The following is a 22,350-nucleotide window of genomic DNA, read 5'->3' as shown; positions in this document are numbered from 1 at the left end:
CGAGTTGTAATATTGTTGCTGTTTGTGGGATCATGCTGTGCACACATTGGCTGCTGCGTTTCCTGACGACATTGGCCATGCTCAACTGCCCAGTGGTGTCCAGTGTCGTGCAGGGTGGGTGGGTGAGCCACGGGAAATACGGGGTGACGGATGGGGGTGGGTGGGGACGGGATGCTCTTTGGAGGGTCGGTGCCGACTCGATGGGCCGAACGGCCTCTGTCTGCATGGCAGGGGATCCCACGATTCGAAAGATTGCACTTCCGAACCCCCTTCTGTGGGGTGATTAAATGGCGTGTGCTGGGTGCTATATAAAATTCAAGAGCTTGTATTATTTACCACTTCAGTTAACGAAGTGACATAGATGTTTTGTACAATATGCAGCATGCTCTCTGTATACACACGTCAGCTTGGATTGAATTGCCTGCGTTCGGGGCTGATCTATTTGTTCTGTTGCTCTTGTGAGCTTTAGAACACGTGTGTCTGTGACATAAAAGACAAAGTTATACAGGAGGGTGCCTATCGCTGCCCTGATCACAGCCCCCAGCGATTTCCCAGCTTCGGGGTATCCCCGCAATGGATACAATTTTCACAGCTGGCTTTCTGTGAGGGGCCCCTCACTGACAAGGCGTTCAGACCCATGGTCACAGGGCGGAGAGAGCTGATAGCTGCTGCTTTGTTCTAGGAGCTGTGAGGACAGCTCTGTCGGAGGGAAGCAAGGACCTTTAGGCTGAAGCAGCAGTTTGTAATCAGAGTGGGGCAGGAGGGCAGCACAGAGAGGCAGGACTGACAGCAACCATGAGCCAGGCTAAAGCTGAAGACAACAAGGGAAACAGCTCGGCTGGTAAGAGAGAAGCCTCAATGATGGATAACGAGTTTCAGGGGATATATCTGAAGTGGTGTCAATCTGAAGCTGGCTGAGACTGCAACGGTTCTGACAAAACGATATTCACTTCAAATCTACTTAAAGTCCTGCTCCACTTGGAGAGGGTCCAAGGGCAGTTAACACACAGACAGCGCCAGCACTCCCCGTATTCACACACAGACCATTAACACCCCCTGTGTTCACACACACGATGTGGAGGAGACTGGGGGTGGGCAACGTTAAAAATTACACAACACCAGGTTATAGTCCAACAGGTTTATTTGGAAAAACTAACTTTCAGAGTACTGTTTCCTTCATCAGGTGGTAGTGGACCAGGATCATAAGACAAGAGAATTTATAGCATAACATTAGTGTCACACAACTGAAATGATATATTGAACAAGCCTAGATTGCTGTTAAGTCTTTCATCTTTTAGAATGGGTTGCAGGTTTTGCTCAAAAATGCACAACCTGCAGGCAGTCAATCCATGTAATATTTTGTAAATCCCACTCTGAAAATAGAACCAGTCTGACTCAAGATTGGGATACAGACAGACTCTAGCCTCACACCTTTAATGCATTGTCTGAGCTGCGATGCCACCTTTTCTATTTGAAACCTTAAGTTATCTCGAGAATGTAACTTAAAAGAAGTTCTGGGATTTATATATGAATGAACCAAAACCTACAATCTATTCTAAAAGATGAAAGACTTAACAGCAATCTAGGTTTGTTCAATATATCATTTCAGTTGTGTGACACTAATGTTTTGCTATGAATTCTGTGTCTTATGGTCCTGCTCCACAACTACCTGATGAAGGAGCAGCACTCCGAAAGCTAGTGTTTCCAAAAAACCCTGTCGGACTATAACCTGGTGTTGTGATTTTTAACCACACACACACAACACTAACACTCCCCGTGTTCGCTTGTACAGATAACGTTAACACTCCCCATATGCACATACACACACAGTGGTAGCACTCCCTGTGTTCACACACACAGCGCTAACACTCCCCGTGTTCTCACACACAGCGCTAACACTCCCTTTGTTCTCACACACCGCGCGAACATTCTCTATGTTCACACACACAGACAGAGCTAACGCTCCCCATGTTCACGCACATACAGCGCTAACACTCCTCATGTTCACACACACACAGCACTAACACCCCGTGTTCATACACACAGACAGCACTAACACTCCCTGTGTTCATTTTGTCCATTAAGAACTCCACACCAGTTCATTTAATGTTTAGTTTCTCACTTCCTGTGTCAGCTGCGATGTTGAAATGGCCCTTAGGGCTCTGACTCCCTTTTACCCACAATTTCCATTCTTCAAGACTTTTCCATCTTCTTTCGTGGGATGTGAGCATCACTGGCAAGGTCAGCATTTGTTGTCCATCCCTAATTGTCCGTAAGGAAGTGATGTTGAGCTACCTTCCTGAACCACTGGAGTTTGTTCTGTTGGTACAGTTGCGTTCAGAGGGCAGTTAAGAGTCAACTACACTGCTGTGGGTCTGGAGTCATGTGTAGGCCAGATTAGGGAAGGAGACCAGGTTACCTTCCCTCAAGTACATGAGTGAACCGTGAGGGATTTTATGCAATAGGTTAATGAAGACCATTCCTGAGACTAGTTTTCAATTCCATCCCAATCCATGTGACCAGAAAAAAGGCTAATGATGTTCAAATATGGGTTGGGGTCAAAGGTCAGAGGTGACACCCAGCTGGTTTTAGGTTTCCCGCCCTGTGGCTCTGGGGCTAATGGTGTCAAATGGTCTGCTACCCAGTGGTGTGAGCAATTGGCAGTGCAATCTGTGAGATTCAGTTCCAACATGAAGTGGTGCACTCCTCCCACTCCCCAAGCCATTGGGGGCAAAGGGCACATTCCCATTCCACTTCCTTATTGGTTCATGTTTCATTTCCAGTGGCGCTGGTGGAGAGCAATGCCAACCCTGCTGGCCTGCAGCTGGTCAGCAGCTACCAAACCAATCGCATCGGAGATCCTCTCGACATTGTAGCCCTGGCACAGCAGATCCAGAAGGTAGGCACTCTTTTCCCCACTCTCTCAAACCTTCCCTTCCCATTCCGAGCCAGCAGCTCCAGGAGTCACAACACTTGTGGTTTCTCATTTGTTTATCTTGGCTGTTGTTATACTTAGCAGGCCTGTACCAGAATGTTGTTGTGGAGGAGTTTGACCCTTCACCTATATGCATAGACCCAAAGAATGCAGGAGGGATGAGCAACCATGTCATGGAATGAGCTGCCAGAGGATGTGGTGGAGGCTGGAACAATTGGAACATTTAAGAGGCATTTGGATGGGTATATGAATAGGAAGGGTTTGGAGGGATATGGGCCGGGTGCTGGCAGGTGGGACTAGGTTGGGTTGGGATATCTGGTCGGCATGGACGGGTTGGACCGAAGGGTCTGTTTCCATGCCATACATCTTTATGAGTCTATGACTCTATGTAGGAGGCCATTCAAATGGAGTGTGACAATAGACAATAGGTGCAGGAGTAGGCCATTCTGCCCTTCGGGCCTGCACCACCATTCGTTATGATCATGGCTGATCATCCTCAATCAGTATCCTGTTCCTGCCTTATCTCCATAACCCTTGATTCCACTATCCTTGAGAGCTCTATCCAACTCTTTCTTAAACGAATCCAGAGACTGGGCCTCCACTGCCCTCTGGGGCAGAGAATTCCACACACCCACCACTCTCTGGGTGAAGAAGTTTCTCCTCATCTCTGTCCTAAATGGCCTACCCCTTATTTTTAAGCTGTGTCCACTGGTTCAGGACTCACCCATCAGCGGAAACATGTTTCCTGCCTCAAGAGTGTCCAATCCTTTAAAAAATCTTATATGTCTCAATCAGATCCCCTCTCAGTCTTCTAAACTCAAGGGTATACAAACCCAGTTGCTCCAGTCTTTCAACATAAGATAGTCCCACCATTCCAGGAATTGACCTTGTGAACCTACACAGCACTCCCTCAATAGCCAGAATGTCTTTCCTCAAATTTGGAGACCAGAACTGCACACAATATTCCAGGTGCGGTCTCACTAGGGCCCTGTACAGCTGCAGAAGAACGTCTTTGCTTCTATACTCAATTCCTCTTGTTATGAAGGCCAGAATGTGGTGGTGATAAATGACGCTATAGACAGGGGGTTAGAACCCGTTCTCTATAATTGCAAATAAAGACTCTGCAGGATTGTGCCAATGGAAGGTACCTCCTCATGGTGGGAGATGCATTTGGAGGGGGGAGGAGAAGGATTACAACTGTCGTGGTCCACGTGAGAACTAAAGGCAGAGAGGCAGGACCAAAAATGAGGTTCTGCAGAGGGAGTTTGAGGATTCTGGTTCTGAATGAATAAACAGAAGCTCATGCATAATGAGATTCAGCAGGTTGAATATGTCATGACATAAGTGGAGTTAGAGAAAGGGTTTTTGATGTGTGCGGCTTGGGAATGTTGTGGTTCATGAGCGAAGCGTTGGTTTGTGACATGTTCCGGTAAAACGAAACTGGGACCAGTGCCCTTAGTGATCAAATTATTTGGGCAGTGAAAGGTTCAAAGGTTGGGGTTTAAAAACCTGAACAGAAAAGTCAAGGGCACTGTGCAGCGAAATGGATAAAGACAAGCAGAATGGGATAGAGAGTTTCAGCAGTTTATTTTCCCTGGAGGGGAGGAGACTGAGGGATGACCTGACAGAGGTCCAGAAAATCGTGAGAGGTGTTGATAAAGTAGATCATCAACAGCTTTTCCCCAGGCTAGGGAAGTCTGAAACTAGAGGGAATAGGTTTAAGGTGGGAGGAGTCCCAGAGAGTGCACAGAGAGTGCTGAGTGTTCGGGACGGGCAGCCAGAGGTAGTGGTGGAGGCGAGTACAATTTTGTCTTTTAAGTAACATTTGAACAGTTACATGAATGGAATAGGTATGGGGGGATATGGACCAAACACAGGAAATGGGACTAGTTTAATTATGAGAACTGGGTAATAGGGACAAGTAGAGCCGAAGGGCCTGTTTCCATGCTGTAAACGTGTATGACTCTCTGATTCTATTTACTAGGCTGATTCCTGGGATGAATAGGTTTGACCTATCAAGAATGGATAAACAGAACAGGCCTGTACAGAGTCATAGAGATGTACAGCACGGAAGCAGACCCTTTGGTCCAACTTGTCCATGCCGATCAGATATCCCAACCCAATGTAGTCCCATTTGCCAGAGCTTGGTCCATATCCCTCCAAACTCTTTCTATTCATATACCCAGGCAGGTGCCTTTTAAATGTTGTAATTGTACTAGCCTCTGGCAGCTCATTTCATACACGTACCACCCTCTGCGTGAAAACTTTGTCCCTTAGGTTTCTTTCATATCTGTCCCCTCTCACCCTAAACCTATGCCCTCTAGTTCTGGGCTCCCCGACTCCAGGGAAAAGACTTTGTCTATTTACCCTATCCATGCCCGTCATGATTTTATAAACCTGTATAAGGTCACCCCTCAGCCTCCGATGCTCCAGGGAAAACAGCCCAGTCTATTCAACCTCTCCCTATAGCTCAAATCCTCCAACCCTGGCAACATCCTTGTAAATTTTTTCTGAACCCTTTCAAGTTTCACAACATCCTTCTGATAGGAAGGAGACCAGAATTGCAAGCAATATTCCAACAGCGGCCTACAGCTGCAACATAACCTCCCAACTCCGATACTCTGTACTCTGACCAATAAAGGAAAGCATACCAAACGCCTTCTTCGCTGTCCTATTTACCTGCTACTCTACTTTCAAGGAACTATGAACCTGCACTCCAAGGTGTCTTTGTTCAGCAACACTCCCCGGGACCTTATCATTAAGTGTATAAGTCCTGCTAAGATTTGCTTTCCTAAAATGCAGCACCTCACATTAATCTAAATTAAACTCTATCTGCCACTTCTCAGCCCATTGGCCCATCTGGTCAAGATCCTGTTGTAATCTGAGGTAACCTTCTTTGCTATCCACTGCACCTCCAATTTTGGTGTCATCTGCAAACTTACTAACTATACCTCCTATGTTCACATCCAAATCATTTGTATGAATGACAAAAATGTAGAGGACCCAGCACTGATCCTTGTGGCAGTTCACTAGTCACAGGCCTCCAGTCTAAAAATCAATCCTCCACCACCACCCTCTGTCTTCTACCTTTGAGCTAGTTCTCTATTAAAATGGCTAGTGCTCCCTGTATTCCATGAGATCTAACCTTGCTAATCAGTCTCCCATGGGGAACCTTACTGAAGTCCATGTAGATCACACCTACCACTCTGCCCTCATCAATCCTCTTTGTGACTTTTTCAAAAAAACTCAATCAAGTTTGTGAGACATGATTTCCCACGCACAAAGCCATGTTGACTATCCCTAATCAGTACTTGTCTTTCCAATTACATGTACATCCTGTCCCTCAGGATTCCCTCCAACAAATTGCCCACCACCGAGGTATTTGTTAGAGTTGAGAAGAGTGAGGGAATGATCTTACTGAAACATACAAGATTCTGAGAGGGCTTGATAGGGTGGATGTTGAAAAGGATCCATCTCAAACTAGGGGACACAGTTATGGAAAAGGGAATATTCTTTTAAAACTGAGAGGTGAAGCATTTTTGTTTATCTCCCAGAGTGCATTGAATGTCTGGAATCCTCTCCCTCCGAGATCTGTGGAGGCTAGATCACAGAAAGTATTTGAAGGTAGGTTTTTGAAGTATCAGAAAGTTAAGGACAATGAGGAACTGGTGTGGAGGAGGAGTTGAGGCCTGGGCCAGATTGGCCATGATCTTGTTAAATGATGGGGTAGGGTTTGAGGGCTGAATGGCCTTGTCCCTGCTTCTATTTCCTTTGTTCTTTTGATCTAAGTGCTACAGATACTCAAGATAAGGGCTCGTTGAAGTGAGGGAAAGCATATCAGCACAAATGAAGCCTTGTCTACCCAACTAAGAGCACTTGGTCAGGATAGTGGGGTATTTTCAAGTTAGCAAAACTTAACAAGTGGATTGTCAGTGGGATCATTACCGGGGCCTGAGCATCACAATCTATATTGGTCTCCTCAACAGTGAGACCAAGGGTAATGTCTCTAACCTAGCCGAGGGAGACTGAATACAATTGTCCCTGCTGCGACTCGGGGTACACTCTGAAAGTAGCCATGGTTTATGACATGGTGTAATTGCCATTCTGTGCTGTGTTCTTGCTCACTGGGCCCATGAATACTCACAATCAAAGTGTAACTCTACTTGTCACTCTATAAAAACAACCCCTTTCTTATCCACTGTGGTACAGTATCTTTCTACTACCAATCAACATAGCCAAGGCTCAGAAGTGGGGCTCTTACTGTTGAGGACACTTCATCTCAGTCCTTCATCTGTTACAATCTGTCAAGCATTTTTGAGGAGATTGTATTGAGAAAACAACAAATGCTGAAGATCACAGCGGGTCACACGGCATCCATGGAGAGAGAGTAAGTTAACGTTTCAAGTCCAAATGACTTTTCATCAGAGCTCTGATGAACGGCCACCTGGAGTCAAAACATTAGCTTGCTCCCTCTCCATGGATGCTGTGTGACCCGCTGTGATCTCCAGCATTTGTTGTTTTCAGTACAGATTCCAGCATCTGCAGTAATTTGTTCCAAAGTATTTTTGAGGGTTTTGGTAATCGAGCACTTTTGCTGCAGAAAGAAAAACTCCGTGGGCAAGAACACCCAATGATGGGTCCTTAAGTTAGCAAAGGAATGAGAGTGGTAATGAGACCAGTGCTGATCTGGAGAATAACTAACCATGAGAATGTTATTTGAGGATCACAAGGCTAGAAGCTGGGCTGGCTGCAGTGAACAAAAGATCTGCATTTATATATCGAGTAGGAGGCAGCTCGCTAAGTTGGCTGGATTGCTGGTTTGCACGTCAGAGGAACGCAAAGAGTGAGGGTTCAATACTCCTACTGTCCGAAGTCCCCATGAAGACCTTACCTGCTCAGCCTTGCCTTTTCCCCCTGAGACACAGTGAAACCCTCCACCAGTTGTCTCTCTTTTTCTCTGACAAGAGACCAGTGGTCCTCTGGGACAGTGGCAGTTTACATTTTCACAACCACGGTTGGTGAACATCTCAAAGGTCTTGAACTGAAGACAAAATATGCTGGAAATCACAGTGGGTCAGGCAGCATCCATGGAGAGGGAACAAGCTAAAGTCTTGGGTCTCGATGGCTCTTTATCTCGAAGGTCTTTACAGCCAATGAGGAACTTCTGATGCTGTAACACTATATCAGGCTGTGCACAGCAAGCTCCCACAGATGTTAAGATGTCAATGACTAAGTAACTTTTTTTCTGTTGTTGATTGAGGGGCAAATAATCATCAGGTATGTCACAGAACAACCAAGTCATTACACAGGAGGCCATTCAGTCCATACTTGGGGAAACTCCCCTGCTCTTTATCAAAACAGTGGCATGCAATCATTTACAACCGCATCCCCCCCCCCACCCACCCCCGCCCCCGAACAAGCAGATGGAGTGTCAGTTTAGTATCTTAGCTAAATTTCAGCCCCTTCAACAAGACAGCCTCAGTATCACACAGGAGGCTTGAATGGGGACTTGAACCTGGAATTTTATGATTCAGAGGAGAGGGTGCTACCATCCGAACCACAACGGAGCGTATGAAAAAGTTGGTGGTTATGGATCAAAACAAAGGCAAACAGGACAGTGTGCTGCGATGGCTAGTTGTATGTCAAGGACTTGTGGAATATGATATGTAGGTGTGAGGGAGAGTGAGTGAAGTATGCCTTTGGTGTACTACCTCTTATCACCAGCAGGAGGTTAAAAGTGATAGTGAGAGGTGTGGATGGCTGTATTAAGGCCCAGGCCTCTGCCCTTTCCCTCCATAACTATAACCATAACTATAGTTTTTTTAAACTAGCTGGGCTGTTACATTTTAGAAGAATGTCCCAGGTTTGTAGTCTAATTATACATTGCTTGTTATCTGAGAATTTAGAGGCGTTTCCTTTAACACCAGTAAGAATGTTATCGAGGGTTACAATAAAAACAGTAAGATCATCACTAAAGAAGTTAGAAGTTCCTAAGAAACACTATTTTAGCTCTGAGCACTAATTTTAGCGGAAAATGCCCATATACAATACAAATTAATATACTTCACACATCTAGATTTCCGTAACACTGAATGGTTCTATAATGAATGAGGAAAAAGAAATACTCGCACATTCGACTTTTCGTTTAGCAGTTTAACTGAAAGCTGCACAAAATGTTCAGCTTCACAGGCATGTACAATGGCAGAAACCTGAAGGGTACTGATATGCAGAGGGATCTGGCTGTGCAGGTCCACAGATCACTGAATGTGGCTCAGTGGTTCGCACTTTTACCTCACAGCACCAGGGATCTGGGTTCAGTCTCAGCCTCGGGTGACTGTGTGGAATTTGCACATTCTCCCTGTGTCGGTGTCGGTTTCCTCTGGGTGCTCCGTTTTCCTCCTGCAGTCCAAAGATATGCAGATTAGGTGGATTGGCCATGCTAAATTGCCCACAGTGTCCAGGAATGTGGGTTAGGTGGGAAATACAGGGTTATAGGTTAGCGGGGTGAGTCTGGGTAGGATGCTCCTCGAAGAGTTGGTTTGGACTTGTTGGGCTGTTTCCACACTGGAGGGATTCTATGATGATTCAGTCTTTGATAAGGTAGTAAAAAAGGCCTATGGCATGATTGCCTTCATTGGAGGGGGCATTGAGTATAGGGATAGACAAGTAATGCTGCAGCTTTGTAGAACTTTCATTAGGCCAGACTTGGAATATTGCGTACAGTTCTGGTCACCACACTACCAGAAGAAAATGGATGCTTTGGAGAAGATAGAGAAAAGGTTTACCAGGATATTGCCTGGTAGGGGGGATTTTAGCTATGAAGAAAGGTTGGATAGACCGGGATTGTTTTCACTGGAACGCAGGAGGCTGAGGGACTACATGATAGAAATTTAAAAGATTGTGAATGGAATGGATAGAATGGAAAGCATGAGGCTTTTCCCCAGGGTGGAGGGATCAATTACTAGGGGACACATGTTCAATGTGTGAGGGGGGGAGTTTAAAAGAGATGTGTGAGGCACGTTTTTCACCCAAAGGGTGGTGGGTGCCAGGAAGGCGCTGCTAGAGGAGGTGGTAGAAGCAGACACAATAGCAGCATTCAAGAAACACCTGGACAAATATATGAATAGGAAGGGAATAGAGAGATACAGATCCTGTAAGTGAAGACCGAGTATGGAAGGGCAAAATGTGTCATTGCAAGCTTGGAGGACCGAAGGGCCTGTTCCTGTGCTATATTGTTCTTTGTACCCTGTGCACATATAAATATTGAGGTCACATGCTCATCTTTTATTGACAAATCAGAAATGATTCTTTACTTGGCTTCCAAGTTAGGCTAATAATGAAAATGTTGGATATGGGAGGGTGAAGTGCAGTGTGGGTTAGCTCAGTTTGTTAAATGGTTGGAGTGCAATGCAGACGTACCCCGCTGGTGAAGTTGCTACCCTCAAACTATACATCACCAACTACTTTGACCTAATGGACAGAAATGCCTTTGGAATTTTATGGACAATGTGTTGGATTAGCACAAGGGAAGAAGGTGACAAAATGACTGATGGGAATTACTTAAAATGTGCAGAGAGGCAGGAGCTGAATCAAAGGCTTTCTGCAAATTATTTAAAAATATAATTGTGTTCCTCTTTGTCATTTGATTCTGGATTCCTGAGGGCCCTAAGCTCAGAGCATTACGGTTACCCCGGTGGGGAAAGGGTTTGGAGTTGGTAGCTGAGGAACCGGGCGAGAGATGGGGTGGACCGGGGTAGCCCTGAGATTTTGAATGGATCAGAAAGTGTGAAACCTGAGGCTGCACAGCTCCATATTAGGAAAGAGAAAACAAATATAATGCACAATATAACTTTATAAATAAAACCTGAAATGCAACCTACAGCAATGGTTCTGGGAAATGCATCTAGGAAAAGCAACACTGCCACCTAGCATTTAAAATACAAGGACACACAGAACTAAACATGATATCCAGGCTGTGTTGAAGTGTGACAATCAGGAAATAGACTCTAGACTTTTAACAGAGATAAGGTATGATTGTGTTACAGATTGTACTGCTGAATTCAATATCCTGTTCTTTCAAACCAACTAACCGGTAGGCCTTTTATGACTACTGATATGATTTATTTGAAGAAGGGATGAGAATTGCATTTATATAGCACCTTCCACAATCTCTCGGTATCAAATTGCTTCAGAACAAACCTCCAGTCCTGTCACTTTTCTAACGTGCAGCTAATTTGCATGCAGCAAACTCCTACGAATCCCAATGTAATTAAAGAACCAGATCACTTGTTTTTGGTGATATTGATTGCGGATTGAGTACTAGCTAGGAAACCGATGGGAACTCACCTGCTTCTCTGTGAAAGAATACTGCGGGGGGGGGGGGGGGGGTTGTGTATGTGTCCCCAAGATGGGGCCTTAGGTTTGATATCAGCACCTTTCCATCATAGTGGCGCTCAGTCAATGTGACACAGGTCTAGATTTTCGGCTTCAGTTTCTGGAGTGTGTTTTAAAACTTTCTGACTCAGACGCGAACACAAACCCTTCTGAGCTACTGTTACCACCTGATGATTGGACATGAAAAATAACACTACCCAACTTTTGGTTTCCGGTGGTTTGTTGCAAGCCGCGGTGCATTTCCTTTCAAGTCGTGAACGGGTGTATGTCTGCCTTGTCAGCCAGGCGCTGGACTCAAACAGCTTCTTAACCAGAAGTGAAACTTCCTTTTCTCTCTCCACAGTCATGCAGAGCAGGTCTAATCACGCAGAGAAAGGCAAGAACATAACCTTCACTTATCGTCTGTTCAGAACATCCCAGAGCGTGTCATATACAATGAAGTAGGCAAATATATCATCCAATTTGTACACAGAACCAGCATTTATATAGTGTCCTTCATGACTTTATCAATTTACACCCATTTAAATATGTAGTTGCTGCTGTTGTGTAGAATATAGAACTTCATTGTGTTTAGATTGAAAGGCACGTGCTCTAGGACACTGGGACAGCCTGTACTGTATTCCCCTAATCTTTAGTAATCACCGGAAAGGGCAGAGGGAGCCTCGATTTAGCATCTCCCTGAACTCTTCAAAACTGCACAGAAGGGTCAGTCGAGGTCACGCTACAGTATAGAGTGCCAGTGAGGTTTGAACTCTCAACGTTCTAACTGACAAGGATGTGCTTAGGACACACAATATTTGGTAATGACCCCCACTTTGTTTTAAGCTAAAATCCATAATTGTATCTCACAGGCAATCACAAGGTTACCAGAGAGTTTGGGATGTTGAAGCCCTCTGTTCCCCCTCTTTATCATTGTGGGGGTCACTGGCTAGGCCAGCATGTATTGCTCAGAGGGCAGTTAAGAGTCAACTACATTGCTGTGGATTCAGAGTCACATGTAGGCCAGCAGTTTCCTTTCCTAAAGAACATTAGTGAACCAGATCGGTTCTTCCAACAATCGGTAAAAATTTTGCAGTCATCATTACAATCTTAATTCCAGATTTTTATTGAATTCAAATTCCTCCATGTACTGGTGGTGGAATTTGGACCTGGGTTCACCAGAATATTACCCGGGTCTCTGGATTAGTGGCTAAGTGATAAACCACTAGGCTATCACCTCCCTAATACATTGATCATTTGATCATCTTCCTAAGTGCCTGCCATGCTGTTTCCTCAATGCAATAGTCTTGGCAATTCGGAGCTTCATCCGGAGGTTCACTGATGACGTTACCTAGTATGGTGACGAAACGTCTGAAAATAAACCTTCTAGCTCAGCGAGCAAACCTACATCCAGAACCTCAACCTGAGCTACAAATCTTCTCAAAACAGTCTTGCCATTGTCATCCATTTTGAGGAGGGGTTAAGACAAGGAGTTGTATAACAAGAACTGATAGAATAATGGAAGCCCCCATGATAATGACGTTGCCTGTGCTTTTGAACAGTTTGCATTGAAACATTTAGGCTTTATATCCGGATGAAGCTCTGAATTGCAAGACTATTGCATTGAGGAAACAGCATGGCATGTTAACTAGAATGGGAATTGAGTATAACTGAGCCTCTATTCCCTAGAATTTAGAAGACTGAGAGGTGATCCCATGGGAACGTATGAATTTTTTAAGGGACTTGACAGAATAAGGTGCCGAGAGAGAATTTCCCATTGGTGTGTCTAGAAGTAGGAGTCACAGTCTCAGAAATGTAATGTCCTCACACACAAAGGTCTATGAATCATTGGAATTCACCAAGCCTACAGAGCTCAGTTGCTGAGTATACTCAAGATGTGCAGGTGCCGGTGTTGGAGTAGGGTGGACCAAGTTAAAAATCACACAACACCAGGTTATAGTCCAACAGGTTTATTTGGAAGTGTAAGCTTTCGCAGCGCTGCTCCTTCGTCAAGTATATTCAAGACAAAGATTGTTAGATATTTGGATACTTACAGATATGGGGATAGTGCAGGGAAGTGAAGCTGAGGTAGATCAGCCATGGCAGTGGAAGCTGATTGAGGTATTCCTGCTCCTACTTCCTCTGTTCTGATATAAAACTTTATTTGAGGAGAGCCATGTGTGAATATTGTTATTATCTGCAAATCCATTGTGAAGAATATCCTTGACCTGTATGATTGGCAGCATAATTAAAATAGTTTGAATGCTCGACAACAGAAGATTTGAATCTCTGTTGTTCTTCCTAGCTTCCAACCAACTGACTGAAAAGGCAACTCCCATTGTGGTATACCCTCTGCTTATGACGGTGCTCTGGCTCCACCCAGGGTTTGTTTTCTGGCTCAGACTGTTATACATTAATCACTGGATGAGGTAGCAACCATTGATGTTCCTCTGATTAAAATGGCTCGTAATCTTGCTGTGACCTGTTCGTGCCTAAAGCATTTACTAACGAGGAGTTGTCCTGCTTTCAGTCAACAGGGATATCCAGCCTCCTCTTCAAACTTATATTTGGGGTTTGAGCAATGACTGGAAAGGCTATAATTTGACATTCATCACGAAATCCCTGAAAAGGCCTTTCCTTAACGCTGTGTTAACTGATACACTGAGTGTTTTTCTAAACCATTTCACAGAGTGGAGCATGTCCAGGTGGGTTTATGGCGTTGTACACAGGTCAGACCAGGGCAGTACATCAGCTTTCCATCCCTAAAAACGTAGTTGGATTTTTATCAGCACATTTGACAGCATTAGGCTATTGATTCCACCTTTTTTTTTATCTTTGTCAACTTCCAACTGCCATGGGAAATCAACTCAAGGTCTCAAGGGGAGCAGACTCCCCCTATGAGGTGGACAAAATCATTAGTCACATGATACCAGATTATAGTCCAAGAGGTTTATTTGAAATCACAAGCTTTCAGAGCATTGCTCCTTCATCATCTGATTTCAGGTCAACCTGTTGGACTGTAACCTGGTGTTGTGTGACTTCTGACTTTTTCCAGCCCAGTCCAACACCAGCACCTCCACATTATGGCTCGCCCTATGGGGAGAGAGGGAAACAGGCTACTGAGTTAGATAATCAGCTAAGATCATATTGAATGGGGAGCAGGCTCAGAGGGCCAAATGGCCTACTCCTGTTCCTATTCTCTGTTTCTGTGGATCATTGGACCAGCTAGTCACTGGATTACTAACCCAGTACACTGCACCACTGTGTGGTTTCAAACTCAGAACTACCTCTTCTCAATACAACTTCCTGTTCCTTCCATCTAACAATTAAAATGAGCTTTTTAGATGCAAACTGAATTCCCTTTTTAAAATGAGATTGAGGCTGCATCAACGATAACATCAAATTCCTCCCAGCCTCTCCGTGATCTTATCTCTTGATGTTCCTTCTGTCCTGCTTTTCAATTCTGTGTGAAGGCGCTGAAGGCTTCTGTTCTGCCGCTGATATGTACTCTGGGTGTTTTCCAATCTGCTTTTATTTTCAGTTGCATGCGGTCGCAAAAGTGGGAAAAGAAGAAAAACTTTTCAAAAACTCCCCGGTGATGAACCCGCCCTCGCTGGGCAGGTTTACAAACTGTGGTGGCTGCATGTTGAACCAGCTGCTTTACCCACTCCCCCTGTGTGGGCCTGCTCAATTGGCAGATGACTCCAAGTAAATCCTGTTGCTCAGACACGCATTTTCTGTCGGCTGGTTATATTGTTTATCCTCTGCTCTGCCTCCTCCCGAATCCCCATGCCCAGTTGTAAACCCTACATTATACTTTGCTTCCAGTCTCTTAACTCAGTGCAGAAATTAGACCCAAACAAAAAGTGAAATTGGTGGAAAAGTTCTGGCAGCATCAGTGGTGAGAAATCAGAGTTAACGTTCCGGGTCCAGAGACCGTTCCTCAGAACTGAGGATAACCAGGAAAATGTTGAGTATATGCAGAAGGTAGGGTGGGGTGAGGAGTAAACGATAGGTGGTGATAGAGCACAAAGAGAGAGAAAAAGCAGTTGGACAGAGGAGTGGATAATAATCTGGCAAGGAGGGTGAATAGATAGTAATGGGGACAGTTAGTGGCTAACAGTGGGTTGTGTGTAATAGCAGACTATGCGATAAAAAGGGCTGTTGTGTGGGGATTGAAGTAAGGACATGGGAGAGCTCAAGACCTAAAGTTGTTGAGTTCAGTTTTGAGTCCAGAGGACTGCAGGATGCCCAAGTGTAAAATGAGGTGCTGTTCTTCCAATTTGCACTGAGCTTCGCTGGAGCACTGCAGAAAGCCTGAGACAGAGATATTGGCCAGGGAACAGGATGGGGTGTTAAACTGGCAGGCAACTGGAAGCTCAGAGTCGTTTCTGTGGACAGAAAATAGACCATTGACTCACAGTGGGGAGCTGCCCTCAGTATTTCTGAAATACCAAATCCATGTTTACAGTAAACCACAATAGGTGGATGACAAGGGAATGAATTGGGTACTTGCAGAATTGTTTTGTTTTACAAGCTCTGAAATAACCTTAGAATTACATCATTCTGGGTGATATTGAGTAGCGTATGCTCATACAAAGGGTTTGAACAATATGGAACTCAATAACCCCAAAGGGCTGTCGCAATCAGTTCAGAATTTCAAGCCTGTGTTCGGTAAAAGTATTATCGGTTATGGAACTAAAGCAGGCGGGTGGAGTTAGGTCACAAATCAACCATGATCCGGTTGAATGGCAGTACAGGTTGGCGGGGCTGAATGGCCTGTTCATGTGTGTACGATTACTTGCTAATGGAATGGGTGAATTGCTGGCTGGGGGATGGTCGCTATCCAGTGTTCAGGCTGGCAGACCAATGTGGGACAAAATACCTTGGTGAACTTAACTTCAAACTCTTACAGCACTAAATGTAAGTCCTTGTATTTCCAGGCAGATGAGTTTGTACATGCCAATGCTTGTAATAGACTGACTGTGATTGCTGAGCAAATCCAGTACCTCCAAGAGAAAGCCCGAAAGGTAAGAGGAGTCTTCGAGTTCTATTTCATCTCACCCCTCCCCACCTCACCACCACCCGTGCTATTTTATTTTTAGTCTTGTCCCAATTCTTCAGGTCCTTGACCTCACTTGGTTAACCCGGTTCTGACAGATGCCTGAAAGGAAGCAAGAGGAAATTTAAAATGGTTCTAGGTTGACCTATGCACAGGCATTGTAAATGCGGCTCGTCCACATTCCCAGATAGAATTGGGGGTCACTTGGATAGCAGGGATCACAACTGTAATTTTAACTTGCTGATGGCTGGCCTCTCCATTGTTAGTGTGTTTTACTGGGATACAGACTGAGCCATGTCTGGGCCTTGGGGACAGGGTGGGTCGAGCTCTCAGACTGTTGGCAATCAGAACAAAATGATGGTATCTGACCTCCAGGCTCACCAACAGCATTATTTACATTTGTCTCTGGTGACTTTGTCATTAGTCATCGAGGTCCGGAACTCTGAAACAACCTTTCCAAACGTCATCACCTCTCCACTTCTTTACAGGACCATCTCTCATGTAACCACAGAGATGGCTCCTGCAGAGTTGCTAATGAGGAGAAGATTGCACACCATTAACCAAGTTCCCTGATTGGGGCTGTTAACCTGGTCCAATCAGGGAGCCTTGGCTGACAGGTAGAAACAGGAGTATCTGAATAAAGATTCGTACACCTTGTGTCTCTCAGTGTCTCACAACCTGCACACACACACCATGGGTGCTGGGGAAAAAATAAGCACTACCGCAGTTAGGTGGTTGTGTGGGGGTTAAATAAGTAAAAAAAAAGTAACCAAGACATTTAAAAGAAAAAAAAACAAACAGGGGATTGATTAGAGCCCGGGTGTCCTTGGAGAAGGAGCACGCGGTGTCCACCAACACCCTGGAGTCGTTCAGGGAGAGGTGGGTGCCGCAGGGAGTGGAGTGTATTATTTCCCCCTCCAACTCTATTTTGATTTAGTCCCTACCCTCCCCTTCACTGTTTTGCTCACACAGCATTGCCCTGTGGTTTGAAGGGCAGTGCTTGTCACTGGCCACTCGGGTGTCTTTCCTATCTTCCTGGTGGTGGAAATTGAATAAAGATTCGTGCACTTTGTGTCTTTTCACTGTGTCTCACACCTGCACACACACACACTATGGGGAATAAAAATAAGCACTACCGCACTTAGGCGGTAGTGTGGGGGTTAAAAACAAAAAAAAAAAAAAAAATAAACAGGGGATTTTACATTAGAGCCCGGGTGTCCTTGGGAAAAAAAAAACAGTTGGAGATTTCAATAAAGATTCGTGCACTTTGTGTCTCTCACTGTGTCTCACACCTGCACACACACACCATGGGTGCTGGGGAAAAAATAAGCACTACCGCACTTAGGCGGTAGTGTGGGGGTTTAAAAAAAGAAAAAGAAAAAAAAGAAAAAAGAAAAAAAAATATAACAAAAAAAAAGAAACAGGAGTATCTGAATAAAGATTCGTACACCTTGTGTCTCTCAGTGTCTCACAACCTGCACACACACACCATGGGTGCTGGGGAAAAAATAAAAAAAGAAGAAAGGAAAAAAAAGAACAGATGTGTCAAAGGCACTGCTTGTCACTGGCCACTCGGGTGAAAAAAAATAAACTCATGCAACCTGTCTTTTTGTAAGTCACTCCATGATCTCATTCCCTCACTATTTCTGTGACCAACTCCAGCCCAACAAAGTTTCAATGGCTTTGCAACTCCTCCATTTATGTAATTAAGCATCACATCCCCAAATGTGATGCTTAATTATGGTGTAAAAAAAAAGAAACAGGAGTATCTGAATAAAGATTCGTACACCTTGTGTCTCTCAGTGTCTCACAACCTGCACACACACACCATGGGTGCTGGGGAAAAAATAAGCACTACCGCAGTTAGGTGGTTGTGTGGGGGTTTAAAGAAAAAAAAAAGGTCATTGCTCATCAAAAAAGAAAAAAATATAAATAAAAAAAAGAAAAAACAAAAAAAAAACAGGAGTGTCCACACCTGCACGCACACAACATGGGTGCTGGGGAAAAAATAAGCACTACCGCAGTTAGGCGGTAGTGTGGGGGTAAAAAAAACCCAGAAAAAAACCAAAAAGAATAGAAAAAAAAAAGAACAGGAGTGTCGCGGTTAGGCGGTAGTGTGGGGGTTTTAAAAAAGAAAAAAAACAGGAGTGTCAGATTTCCTGTACACTCAGAGTTCATTCTTGTGCCAAGAGTTGACAGATTGAGTTAAGGAATATTATGATCCCAAACGTCCTCTAATTCTAAGATGCTATTTGGTTTTACTCAGCAATTCAAGAAGTAAGGGAATCCATCTCAGGATTTTTGACTAGTTTAAGACAACTGGCAAAGGCATGTGACTTTGGTTTAGCCCTTAATGAGATGCTGAGAGACGATTTGGTATGTGGGATTAATGATGTAACCATATGAAAAAAAAGAGAAACAGGAGTATCAAGGACTCTGCTCATTCTGAGAGCTGGCTGTGCTAACTAGGTCAGTATCATACATTGAGCAATGTAAATAAAGGGTGACTTGGTGACGGGATACTAGCCTTTTTGGAGCTGTTTCAAGTGTCACATCTCTATGGTCTACCCCCTGTCTTCTGTTCCTGTCAACACTGGGAATGTCTGATTTCACAAGCAATGATTTCAGTACCTAACAGGACCAATATAGCTAGGTTTTTATCACCTTATCAGATATTTTAAAAGGTTTTATGTGTGGAAGATGCTGTTTTGGTAAAACAGTCGAAGCCTCTTGCAGGCTGCCTGTGAAGATCCCCTGAGCTATGAAGTGGCCTGCTGCCCCTCAATTTGGACTCTACTGAGCTCCCAGCATTTGGAATAAACATGGGCATCAGAACATTGGGAACTTTACCGTCATTAAGTTCCCTTCCAGGTCACACAGCATCTTTCACCACTGCTGGACCAAAATCCTGGAACTCTATCCCAAACAGCCAGGTCGCCTGCTTCAGCTTCTCTTACATTGACATGAATTATGCTTAGTGTTTTCCCATCTTCACTATCAGTGGCAACATCATTTATGGTACTGCTCCTCAATGATCCGATCTGGTGTAACATTTCATTCTGTCCAGGTCCTGGAAGAGGCCAAGAGGGATGCAGATCTCCATCACGTTGCCTGCAATATTGTGAAGAAGCCAGGCACAGTGTACTTCATGTACAGGCGGGATTCTGGCCAGCGGTACTTCTCCATCCTTTCACCAAAGGTCAGCTGGGTTTAAATATTTCCAAGGAAGGGGAAGGAGATCCACATGTGTTGCAGCCTGGTTTGGAGTGTATGACCTATAAGGACAAACTTGGATTGTTTTCGCTAAAGTGTCAGAGGCTGAGGGGTTACCTGACAGAAGTACATAAAATTATGAGAGGCATAGATAGGGTGGAGAGTAGGTTTCTTTCCCAGGGTGGAAATGTCAAACAAGAGGAGGGATAACTTTAAAGTGAGAAGGGGAAGATGAAAAGAAGATATACAAGAACTGTTTTATACAGATGTGGCAAGTACCTGGAATGTCCTGTTAGGGGGAGGTGGTAGAAGCAGATATGATAGCACCATTTTAAGAGACATATGAACAGGCAGGGAATAGAGGAATATAGACCATATGCAGGCAAATGGGATTAGTTTAGGGCTGCACAGACATATTGGGATGAAGGGCCTGTTCCTGTGTCTGTACTGTTAAATGTTGAAAGTACTTCCTTGGCACGTGAGTGCTTTGGAATGACCTGAGGCTGTGAAAGTTGTTGTATATTCAAATCTTAATCTTCTTATTCAACCTGTTCTTTATTTATGATTCACATTAGGATTGGGGGCCGAGCCCACCTCATGAGTTCCTTGGTGCGTACAAGCTGCAGCCTGACATGTCATGGACACCATACGAGGAGATAGAGAAAAGAGATTCTGAAGTCGGTCTCATTAATAAGCTCCTGACCCAGCAGCAGCCACACAACACAGAGCCCAACTTCCACGGACTCGAGCCAATGATTCTCCCTGCCAGCAAGAACAGCCTCAAAGATCCAAACGCGTCCTGAAAAAGCGGCTTTGATTCCAGAAAATACTGAGTTCTCTTGACAGTCACACGAGATAATTTTAAAACCTTGTTTCATGCCTATTTCTTTGTAATTCATGGTTCTATTTCTTTCAGCAACACAACCTGGAAATGACTGTGCGCGCTAACACTGATATTTTCATTTGACTTCCTTTTTGTCTGTTTACATCAGAGGGTAGTTAGTATTCTATGTATATGAAATGGGCCAGCATTGTATAAAATAACACACCAGGGACGAGCATAAGGACACAATAAGCATTTACCTGCTAATATCAGCGACAGCAAACCTGGTTAAGAAGGGAAGGTTTCATTTTCCTGCATGATGCCAAACAACACAAATAGTTATAATCACCTGAGGTTCTCAGATACACAGATGAAATTAGCAAATTGGACTAAGTTATTATTTTACTTACCTACACTTTGAATGTGATAACAAAGGACCTGGTTATAAATTGCTCACCCCAAAGGTATCACTATTGTTAATTGTTATGAAATAAGAATATTAAAAATAAGCAGTAGGAAACCATACAGTCCCTCAAGTCTGCTCCATCCATTCATCATGGTTGATTTTTATCTCAGCTCCCCTTTTCTGCCTGTTACCATATCTCTCTCAAACCAAAAATCTGTCCTGCAGCCTTCTATTCAATGATGGTACATCTGCAACCTTCGGTGGTAGACACGTCCAAAGACTTTCAACTCTTTGAGTGAAGAGGTTCTTCCTAAACTCTCGTAAATGATTGGACCCTGATCCTTTAAGCTCCATACTCTAAATTCCTCCCAATGTACTTAACCTGCACATCTTTAGACTGTGGGGGCAAACTGAAGCGCCCGAAAGAAACCCGTGCAGTGACAGAAACTGTGATTCTAATGCTGTGTAGTGTGTGAAGGAACTGATGTGTTTCACACAGCCATCAGTTTACTGAAGTCCCCTCTACATTGGAAATAATGAGTTTTGAAAACTGACGATCAAAGAGAGAAGGAAATGTTTGGCCTATTACAGAATGGGTGTGACATCATAGACAACAGCTCAACATAGCTACAATTTGGTAGTTTTACCTAAGAAGGGCCAGTGGTTGATACAAGGTAAAATAAATTGGAGCAGTTTCATACTAATCCTAATGGGCGTTGGTGCAAACTCTGCCCCAATTCCACACAGAACTTTTAGTCAGGGTTTCTACAGGGATTAAAAATGTGTTGCTGGAAAAGCGCAGCAAGTCAGGCAGCAAAGGAACAGGAGAATCGACGTCTCGGGCATAAGCCCTTCTTCAGGAATGAGGAGGGTGTGCCAAGCAGGCTAAGATAAAAGGTAGGGAGGAGGGACTTGGGGGAGGGGTGCTGGGAATACGATAGGTGGAAGGAGGTTAAGGTGAGGGTGATAGGCCGGAGAGGTCGGGAAGAAGATTGCAGGTCAAGAAGGTGGTGCTGAGTTTGAGGGTTGGGACTGAGAAAGCTGGAAAAATCTGCATTCATCCCCTGTGGTTGGAGGGTTCCTAGGCGGAAGATGAGGCACTCTTCCTCCAGGCATCATGTTGCCATGGTCTGGCGATGGAGGAGGCCAAGGACCTGCATGTCCTTGGCGGAGTGGGAGGGGGAGTTAAAGTGTTCAGCTACGGGGCGGCTGGTGCGGGTGTCCCAGAGGTGTGTGTACTGCATCCGCTGCGGCCTCCTATACAATGGGGAGACAGGCCGCCTACTTGCGGAATGTTTCAGAGAACACCTCTGGTGTTAAGCTCTGATCTCCAGCATCTGCAGTCCTCACTTTCTCCTTTCTACAGGGATTCAAAAGCACTTAGTACAGACTGAGATTTTTTCTGAGATTGGTGCTGAAGCAAATTTGTAGAGGTCACAGGAGAAGGAGCCATATTGTCTAGCCAACCTGAACTGCGCGAGCATGATGCTCTTGTTTGTGGTATATGAGCATGGCTGAGGTCACTATTTGGTGCCATC

General features: G+C 44.6%; 1 protein-coding gene across 1 annotated transcript; it reads left to right on the top strand.

Annotated features, from left to right (window-relative positions):
• The first annotated feature begins 668 nt into the window (after window positions 1-668).
• Window positions 669-20,931, top strand: c16h1orf50 (chromosome 16 C1orf50 homolog). Its single transcript, XM_072586698.1, is given in 6 exon segments — window positions 669-841; window positions 2,784-2,899; window positions 16,252-16,338; window positions 19,438-19,569; window positions 20,159-20,371; window positions 20,373-20,931. Coding segments are annotated over 6 exon segments (648 nt in total). The 5' UTR covers window positions 669-795; the 3' UTR covers window positions 20,427-20,931.
• The last annotated feature ends 1,419 nt before the right edge of the window (window positions 20,932-22,350 follow it).

Source organism: Chiloscyllium punctatum, chromosome 16 (genome assembly GCF_047496795.1).
Source record: "Chiloscyllium punctatum isolate Juve2018m chromosome 16, sChiPun1.3, whole genome shotgun sequence".
In the NCBI taxonomy this organism is placed as follows: domain Eukaryota; kingdom Metazoa; phylum Chordata; class Chondrichthyes; order Orectolobiformes; family Hemiscylliidae; genus Chiloscyllium; species Chiloscyllium punctatum.
The sequence above is the reverse complement of the archived record's forward strand: the minus strand, read 5'-3'. Positions and strand labels throughout refer to the sequence as shown.